The sequence below is a fragment of the Rhopalosiphum maidis genome, chromosome 2 (assembly GCF_003676215.2).
Source record: "Rhopalosiphum maidis isolate BTI-1 chromosome 2, ASM367621v3, whole genome shotgun sequence".
Classification (NCBI taxonomy): Eukaryota; Metazoa; Arthropoda; class Insecta; order Hemiptera; family Aphididae; genus Rhopalosiphum; species Rhopalosiphum maidis.
The window spans coordinates 92,761,650-92,772,373 of record NC_040878.1 but is presented as its reverse complement, the minus strand read 5'-3'; the positions used below and the strand labels follow the sequence as shown (position 1 = coordinate 92,772,373).

Below are 10,724 nucleotides of genomic sequence, written 5' to 3'. Positions count from 1 at the left end.
GCTCAATTCATTTTCTAATTGTTGCCAGTTATGAATTTGGAATTTTAGACATTTTAACTGTTTAAAAATTAATTGGTAAATCACAAAATAATTTTTAGCAAAAAAACACGTACACTCAAACTACACCAACTTGGCTACAGCGTAATTCTTGTTAACAAAAATTGTCTTGTATAAATTTACCTATAGCAGACAGCTGTGGTTTTAATGATATATATATATTAGATGTTGTTTCGGGAATTTTATCAACAAGAGTAGATAAAGTAGGTAGCCACGTCTCCGCTATTAAACTCGTATACAACCAACCTATATGGAAGTATAGTGACTTATTATTAGCGTCCAAATATTCTTTGAAACGTAAAATATTTGATATTATATAAACGTACCTATAATCTTTTTTGCTCAACATCCTTTTGGATCGTTGGGTGTATATTGTACGGTTTTTTGTTAAAATATGCAAAAATATGCAGTATAACATTTTGATATTTAATCAACCAATTAATTATTTGTGGACACTCATTGACTGCATGTATGTGATGTTGAAAATAGCAACATGCATTTTATGCAAAATCCGGCCTTCAGTTATAATTATATAATTATTATTTTTATTATTAGGTATCAGTGTATTATTATTCACTATGTTTAATTATATTTAATTTACATGAAGTAATGTTAGAATAAGTATAATTATACTTGACCTAATTATGGTAGATACCTGCCTACAAAGTTTTGGTCACTATAATAATTAAGTATTGACGGTATTGTTATCATATAAATAAATAATATTATGATATAATATAATATAAAATATTATGTAATTATATAATATTTATAATATTCATTGTATAAAAACTATAAAAATATATGTTAATTAATTTAAACAATTAATTATAGGTATTATAGGTGAATCTTCTTCGATGCATAAATCAGAAATGGAACAAGACAAGCGCCAAACTGTGAACAGTTAGCTAATACTTCCACGTATCCCAAGTATAGAACTGTGCGATTTTGGTATGATCAATGGAAAAAAATTCATCTTGGACCTGTCTCAGGAGTTGGTGTTATACAAGTAAATTCTGTACTATTGATGTAAATCTGTATCGATTTTCTTACCATTATCATTTATCATTAATTTCTAATAAATCATTATTAACTGGATAATATCTGTTTTGTGTATATTTGAGAGTATATGTAATGCATATTGGCGCCATTATTTTATGTTCCTCTTATTGCTGTGCTATCACCGTTGTGCTGCTGTAGTGTTGGCAGCATTTAGCGCTATCAGTAGTCAGCTGCCGTGATGAGGCATATGATAATTGGGCATTTTTTTCATCATAATCGTTAATTATAAATATATATATTATTTTGTATTCTTGTTGTTCTTTTCATTCATTATACGTAACTTGTGCAATACCAGCTTATAATTGTATGTACCTATCTAGACACCTTGTCCTTTTTTTTGGCCTTTCTTGCAAACCTCTTGAGGTGAATATCGTTGATTTTTTGTGGTCTGCTGTGATCAACGCTGATATTTTTATTCTATTGTCTGGTAATTATGGTTCGGAAACTCTAATTTGAAAATTGTATTTATAGTATTATTGTTTTAGTCTAGGGTTGTCATTTTACCAGCAGTAGGACAATTTTGACGTTTCGTCCAGTATATGTGGTTTTGGACTTGGTTTATTGTTTGTTGGCTGCATAACTGCTAGCTGTGGTGTTTGTATTTTTTTTAATCTGACCACTTACGTAAGTGTTTGATAATTATGTGAAACTGCAGCTCATGCAATTAATTTTATATATTTATACATAAATTAAATTAATTTATTACTAATGTTGAAGCCGCCCGAGGTCATTAATTTGTATTTTATTATTGAAGCCAGTTGCGGCCCAAAATTGTTTATTATCACTGCCTCCTAAGGTATATAGGAGGTAATATGGTATAAGGATTTGTCTCGAACCCAACCCAAAAATTAAATTACTTTATTTAATATATTATTTACTATTAAAATTTTAGAATATAAACAAATTAGGTAGTAGGTGCTCTTTAAAAATATTGTTTCTCAAGCTTTTTTGTCTACATGCATTGGCGTATTTATGATTTTTTATCCACTGGTATCTACATGTGTATTTGTCTTTCTTAAATCAGTTAAATCATTAGTTTTAATGATTTTTTTATTTTATAAAATCACTGCTTAAATCAAATTTAAGAACAGATTAGTATGAACTATTTAAAGAATAATTCTGTGCAATCTTAAGTTATATCTAGATAAAAAATATATAGATACAAATTAAATACCTACATCTTATTTAGATAAATAAATAAATTAGTATCTACTTGGTAATCAAGATTTAAATTATGGAAATTTACATAAACCTCTTTGAGTAATATACTTGTATTTTTTTCAATAATCGTTTACTCATTTAATTATTTTGTATCAAATATAATATTACCACAATACTATCTATATGTAGTATACAGAGTGTAACTCGTCTATTTGACAAATACAATAAGGTCAAATAGACGAGTTACACCCTGTATACGAGTACAAAATAATGATAGAATTTGCTAGGCTGTGTCCCTGCAATAATTTTTATGCTAAAATATTTTAATGTTCAGTAAGTCATTTAACTAGTCCAACATTTATATTTATACATATACTAAAATATTTAGAGTTCGCTAGATGATAATGTTGTTTTGTTGTCAATTACTCAAGTGACATCTTGACGTATTAATTTTAAACACCAAATTATATAAATACAAATCAATTTAAACTTTGAAAAGTGATGTATTTTTATATAAATTTCCTAAACCGAGGGTCTAAATGTTTTAATTTTTTTCATAGTATTCTTGCTTCCGAATGCCCCTTGGACATCTGATGCCAGGGCAAGTGCCCTTAAAACCCTCCATCAATTCCGGCCCTAAGTCCATCTACATATTTATTTATTTGTATAGCGACAAACATTGTCCACTATTGCTGTGATCACTTTATGCACCAACAATATCGATTTTAAAAAAATGTATGGTTATACCTTTGTTTAAAACAGGACATAAATTATTATGTGGTAATCATCAACCAATCACTTTATCTTTAACGTTTACTAAAATTTTCGAAAAATGTATAAGGTCAGAATAGTAAATTTTTTAGATAAAATATCCTTCTTTTCAAGTAAACAATTTGGATTCAGATCTGGATTATCTACAACAGTTGCACTTTTTGAGATTGATAGCTTTATTATAAATTATATGGATGATAATAACAAAGTATTAGGTATTTTCCTTGATATTCAAAAACTGTTTGATTGTGTAGATCATAAGATATTATTGAATAAATTGAATCAGTCTGGCATTAGAGGAATACCAAATGATCTTATAAAATAATTTTTAAATGAAAGAACTCAAAGAGTTAAAATAGATGATACTTATAGTGAATCACTTAATATATAACTTGTGGTGTTCCCCAAGGCACAATATTGGGTCTTCTTTTATTCATTATTTTTATAAATTATTATGTAACCTTGTATTGAATTATTCAGTTTTGCTGATGACACTGCTATATTAGTAGCTGACAAATCAATTGATAAATTATTTAATAAGTCAAATTTTTTTCTTAATAATGTGTATTCTTGGTTCTGTAAAAATAAACAATAATTTAATTGTCCATTTTTTGAAATGTGTATGCAATTTTAATTCTTTAAACCTAACCTTAAAATCGTATTAATATTGAAAAAGTACAAGAAATAAAATGATTAGTTTTAGATTATAAATTAAAATGGGATAAACATATATTTTCAATTAACAATCAATTATGCAAATATTTCCATATTTTCAAAGAAGCTAGATATATATTTAATAATTCCAATAAAAGAATTATATTTTAACTTAAGTTCTATCTTTTTATTCATATGTTATATCTCTTTGGGGAGTAATTTTTAATAATCATTTAAATAAACTTAATATTTCTATAAATTGTGTCATACAATTTTTATTAATTCTACCTAATTTAACTAGTACTGCAATAATGTTTAAAGTACTTAATGTGAAAAATCTGAAATGTATTAATAATTTCTCTGTTTTAATCCAGCTATATAAACATAAACACTTAATTCCTATTTTTGATAATGAACACAAAACTAGATTTAAACAATATTAATATACGTTTACCAAATTGTGTAAAAGTTTATTGACAAAAAAGTGTATTTTATATGGGTCTGAAATTATGTTTAACTTTTAATATTAATATAAATAATTTTAGAAATTTAATTATTTTTAAGAAATATATTAAACATTTAGATTTAGCTTGTTCTTAAATTAATTTATTTTATGTCATTTATTTAACATTTTTTCTAAAATGTTTAATTAATTCTGCTTACTATATTTTGTATTAAATTTACATTAATTTATTTCTGCTGAACATGATATTTTAAAATGGAATATTCCACTGTACTCCTATATTTTTGACTCTACATACTATTTATTTGTTCATACCAAATTTTATTGTATTATATTGTTCTCTTTTATATTCTTAAGAATTGCTCTCCCGGCACAAGCTTTGTTTACCGAGGGTGCTGCAATATTGTATTTATAATTGTATAATTTGATGTAAAAACTTGTGATGTTGCAATAAATGTATCATTATTGTTGTTAAAAATTAATCTATTAACCAATAAAAATTAATGTTATGTATGAATATGATATCAAACAGTAAGTTTAATAGTAGAATATTAAAATTTTTACTAAAATTGGTTTATACAATTATAAATGCTTGCTAATGTTTTAAATTTATGATTATATTATTATAGACAGTGTTTAACCATTTTTGATCCATTAATATCTGGTTTTCTAATTAGTATTCATAAATCTGTCTCTAAGAGCAAATAATTGTATTATATTGTCACATTCTTAACATATTAAAATATTTTCTAATATTAAAAAAATTGAAATTAAATTAAATTGAATGCTTTTAAATAATATTTTATTACTTTTTAAATATTATGTATAATTATTTCTAGTAGTGATTTAATTTTATAATTATTTATGTGAAGGATAATTTTATCCAGACAGTATCAAAGTACTATCTTTAACAAGTTGGTATTGATTAGTATTTTAAATACATTTTTGTAAGGCTGGGGAAGTTAACTATTCTTCTAACTCGTTAAGTTAATATAGAAAAATTTAACTATGTAAGTTAAGTTAAAAGTTAAAAGTTACCTAGTTAAAATCTCACTTTATTTTTCATATAAAATTAAAAATTACCTATACCTTTTTTGAAAGCTAACAAATAACATAGTAATAGAGAACTTATAGTTTTAAATAAATCTATATTAAAATTAATTGGTGTACCTAATGTAGTTATCCGATTTTTCCTTATTATTACCTTGAGCTGATTAGGATATTGTTTTTGTGAATTTTTATCTATTAGATTTTATTACTTATAATTACTATGTTATTAGATGGTCCATATTATAATAGATTTTTATTACTTAATTGCGATGTTATTAGTCAATATTGTAATATATGGTAAACACTAAATAAAAACTTATGGATAGTTTCCTATTTACCATATTTTGTATAAAAAGGGTTGCTTCATTATGAGATTAGACATATTATTTTGACCACAATTGTGCATAGACCAGTGAAGTTGTTCTACACTTAACAACCTATCGGGCTAGGCTTTTCTATTGTCTCAATAAATAAACATGCTTTAAAATTTATTATGTGTTATTATTTACTTCAAACTTCATATCACCGAAGCAGACCAACAACAAAATGGACTTTGTCGTTAAATCGTGTTGAGTCTATCGTCACAGAGACCGTCTCATTACACTAAGTACTCATATACTTTAATAAAATTAATTGTATGTGTTTGCTTACCTAATGATCTGAACAAATTATGTAGGTATATCATTACAACCACTGATGTCTGCTGTAGGTTAATTTATATAAGACAATTTTTGTTAACAGGAATTACGCTGTAGCCAAGTTAAGTGTAGTTTGAGTGCACATGTTTTTTTGCTAAAAATTATTTTGTAATTTACCAATTAATTTTTAAACAGTTAAAATGTCTAAAATTCCAAATTCATAACTGGCAACAATTAGAAAATGAATTGAGCCATACAACATTTCTGTTGAAATTTTCAAAATTTTAAATAATACATAGAAATAAACATGGAACATACTTTGATAAGTTTTTATTTTTCAAATTAACATACTACATTAAATCCTACTACATTTCCTATTTATGTCTAATGTATACCTACATACTATTTGATTTTAATAAAATATTTCTTACAATGTATTACGATTAACTAATGATTAAAATTTAATTTATATTAAAAATTACATTTTTGTATTGCATATTTGCTATTCACCTATAATACCTATAATTAATTGTTTAAATTAATTAACATATATTTTTATAGTTTTTATACAATGAATATTATAAATATTATATAATTACATAATATTTTATATTATATTATATCATAATATTATTTATTTATATGATAACAATACCGTCAATACTTAATTATTATAGTGACCAAAACTTTGTAGGCAGGTATCTACCATAATTAGGTCAAGTATAATTATACTTATTCTAACATTACTTCATGTAAATTAAATATAATTAAACATAGTGAATAATAATACACTGATACCTAATAATAAAAATAATAATTATATAATTATAACTGAAGGCCGGATTTTGCATAAAATGCATGTTGCTATTTTCAACATCACATACATGCAGTCAATGAGTGTCCACAAATAATTAATTGGTTGATTAAATATCAAAATGTTATACTGCATATTTTTGCATATTTTAACAAAAAACCGTACAATATACACCCAACGATCCAAAAGGATGTTGAGCAAAAAAGATTATAGGTACGTTTATATAATATCAAATATTTTACGTTTCAAAGAATATTTGGACGCTAATAATAAGTCACTATACTTCCATATAGGTTGGTTGTATACGAGTTTAATAGCGGAGACGTGGCTACCTACTTTATCTACTCTTGTTGATAAAATTCCCGAAACAACATCTAATATATATATATCATTAAAACCACAGCTGTCTGCTATAGGTAAATTTATACAAGACAATTTTTGTTAACAAGAATTACGCTGTAGCCAAGTTGGTGTAGTTTGAGTGTACGTGTTTTTTTGCTAAAAATTATTTTGTGATTTACCAATTAATTTTTAAACAGTTAAAATGTCTAAAATTCCAAATTCATAACTGGCATCAATTAGAAAATGAATTGAGCCATACAACATTTCTAGTGAGATTTTCAAAATTTTGAATAATACACAGAAATAAACAAGGAACATACTTTGATAAGTTTATTTTTCAAATTAACATACTACATTAAATCCTACTACATTTCCTATTTATGTCTAATGTATACCTACATACTATTTGATTTTAATAAAATATTTCTTACAATGTATTACGATTAACTAATGATTAAAATTTAATTTATATTAAAAAATTACATTTTGTATTGCATATTTGCTATACTATACATCTTATACTTTTTGTTTATGAACATTTAAATAAAATTAATAAATAATTGTTACTGCGTAAAATTAAAATTTAATGAAAATTTAAATTTTATCTTGCATGTTATGTACTTTTTTCTTGCATATAAATGCATATAAATTCGGTCTTTATATATCACCAACATTGTAATAACGCAGCGACGTACTAGTTTAGGTTAGGTTAGGTTAACTCAGCTATAGCTTCAGGCTAGGTATATTATATAATATAGAAATAACCCCATAATTAGAAGTAAGAATAGTATCTAGTCAATGACATAGATTTTTTTCATTTCAATAATTGAACATTGTTATATTATTTTATTATATTATTATAATGCGAGTTATGGCTTATGGACATTCGTAAATGTATAAACCATTTACTATTTTAAAATGCTCATTACTTGCTTTATTAATAAAATATAAAAAAAGAACCTATGTCTTCGGGGAAATAATATTCTTAGTTCTTTGTTTCTTACTTTTAAAATTGGTAATAGGTCACTCTAAAATTAAATATAACAGAGTGAAATTAATTATTCAAAACTTGATATATTACGATTGTTACTTATACATTTGTAAGACGGAGACATTATGCATGTGGGTATGGCAACATTTTAACTAGAAAAAAAAACAATTTTGAGGGAAATTCTGTTTTGTCTATGTCGTAGCGAATCTGAGAGAAAATAAGTGCGAAGCGGTGAAAATTGAAAATAATAATAGGTACATTGAAGATTCTTCAACTCATATACATATAATATTATGACTAAAAAAATCTGGAAATATCAATATTGTTTAACACACGCACTAACATATAGAACGTTACCAAAAATGTGATTTTATTAGACGTACCAAATTGATTTTATTTATTTAATTTTTTGTTTTTATTTATATAATTGTTAATGGCATTTTTATAATAGAAAACGGCAAGAATACAAGCCCGACATGATTTTGGACGTGTTCTTTGCCAAACGTACCATATGATTTAATGAAGCTTAATGATGCGATAAGAATTCTAAAAACAGATTGGAATTAGCGTCAAGACTACTTGATAATGATTTTCCCACATTTTAATTTTTTAATTTTAACTTCCATAAAAATTGAAAAATTACACTTTGTTAATTACTCCTTTTTAATATAACGTTTAAAACATTAAATTCGTATGTTTCCTTGTAACAAATACCATTGTTCATTAGTATTTATAATCAATGCAAATACTAATAGAAAAATAATAAACAAGTTGTTTGGGTCCGAATACGGACGGGATAGCCCCACTCGGATTACTGAGAACGATGATACCCCTTAAAATCCTGTGGTTAGGCAACTAATATCGCATAGTTAAGGTGTTGTTGGCTAGGCAACTATACTATGCACGACGACGACACGGAGGAACGGGATTATATATATATGTTACGGGCAAAGTAGAAAGTCGGGCACTGTGCACAATGCCCGATTTTCAAGGGCAAAGTTGGAATAAGTTAACGTTGCCCGGGCATTGTATACAGTGCCCAATTTGATTTGGGCACAGTTGATTAAATATTGAATATTATATAAAAAATTAAAAATAAAGATATTAAAAATAAATAAAGTTGCACAGATTTAATATTTAGATTATTTATTATTAAATTACAATTATTATTTATTTGCTTTGTTTATTACCACATACACCACTATTATGACACTTTGAGTTGCAAAGACGACCAGATCTTTTACATTTTACATCTTGCCACTTCTCTTAATGAAATGTGTACTGGTGGTACATCATCAGCCTGGATAAACACCTCTTTGCATATTGTGAATTGGTTCCGACTGTAGAGTTGATGTAGTCTGCCCTCGTTTGTTCCAATTTCATATAAATTATCTTTTACTATAAAAAAATTATTAATATAAAAATTATTTTATAATTAAAATTATTTTAAAATTAATTACCAGAAAGTATAACTCCCAGAATACACCGAAGATCACATCTTGCTCGATCTACATCAGGAATTTTTATTTTAACATTTTCTCCTTCTTTTCCTGGAAAAAAAACGTTCTTCAGATAAATTCTTCATTTTTTTAGCTTGTACTTTAAGATTTTCAGCAGATTTCGATCGATTTGAAGAAATTGATTCTATTCTCAATTTTATTTGATCGTTTTCATCTTCATCAGAAAAAAGTTCTTTTGCACTGTCCTTATCACTTCCATCACTTTTTTCGTGTTTCTCGTTTATGTTTTTGATATTAATTCCACAGCCTAGAGCTTTTTCTAAATCTTCCTCTGATTTTAAAGTAGAAATTAAATCGGTTGGAATTTGGGTTGATTTTAGGCCAACTTTAGCACGTGTTCCGAACATAGCTTCGTATGGCGAACGTTTTGTACCATGGTGAAAACTCCGATTCTTCATAAATTGAACAAATTTAAGACCTTCGCTCCACTTTCTGGAATTATTATCGGCTAACCATGTTGCGAGAATATTTTGAATATCTTGGTTGGCCCTTTCAACAGACCCTTGACTTTGTGAGTGTCTAGGCTTTCCGTGGACAATCTTAAGTTCTTCCCACATACTACACAACTCAATAACAACTTTATTGGCGAATTCCCTTCCATTATCACTCTGCAAAATTGCCGGGGCTCCAAATGTTGTAAAAATATCAATTAACACGTAGGCTACTTCTTCAGCCCGTTTATGAGTTAACGGTCTAAGAATTACGAACTTCGTAAGGTGATTTTGATAGACCATTATGAACTTGTAATGGTCATCAGGCTGAGCTTGCATGTCTATTAAATCCACTTGACAGCGAGAATTAATTTCTGATGAAAGTATAGGTTTTACAACTAAACCTTTTTTAATTGTACTGCTTTTTTTTTGACAGTGGTCACATAAATTTAAAAATATCATTATAGTCTCCCTTGTTATATTTTTATATTTCAAGTTCAATTCATACTCCATACGGTTTCTACCTCCATGTCCCACAGGTGTATGTGTTTCATTCAATAGTTGAAACAATTGTTCGTTGTAAACATAATACTTAGTTAAATTACCTTCGGATACTGGAACTACTAACTTTTCAATCCCTGATATATTTACAGCATCGTATTTTTTAATTAATTTGTAATCATCTGCAGTCTTTTTTGTGGTTTTAGTTTTCACATAATTCACTTTTAAAATTAATTTATCGTATTTTACTTTATTTAAAAATACAGTAT

General features: G+C 26.3%; 1 protein-coding gene across 1 annotated transcript; it reads right to left on the bottom strand.

Annotated features, from left to right (window-relative positions):
* Positions 1-9,243: 9,243 nt before the first annotated feature.
* LOC113552681 (KRAB-A domain-containing protein 2-like) lies at positions 9,244-10,319 on the bottom strand. Its single transcript, XM_026955524.1, has 2 exons — positions 9,567-10,319; positions 9,244-9,401 (listed from the first exon to the last, which is right to left on the bottom strand). The coding sequence occupies exons 1-2, from the start codon at positions 10,291-10,293 to the stop codon at positions 9,244-9,246; spliced, it is 885 nt and encodes a 294-aa protein (XP_026811325.1). The 5' UTR covers positions 10,294-10,319.
* Between the last annotated feature and the right edge of the window lie 405 nt (positions 10,320-10,724).

Bases quoted from the DNA above. Each gene is read 5' to 3' on its own strand.
- LOC113552681 (XM_026955524.1), bottom strand. From the start codon at position 10,293: ATGCAAGCTCAGCCTGATGACCATTACAAGTTCATAATGGTCTATCAA. The intron at 9,402-9,566 runs GTTTTTTTTCCA...ATTTTTTTATAG, and splicing joins GAAGAATTTATCTGAAGAAC to TAAAAGATAATTTATATGAA.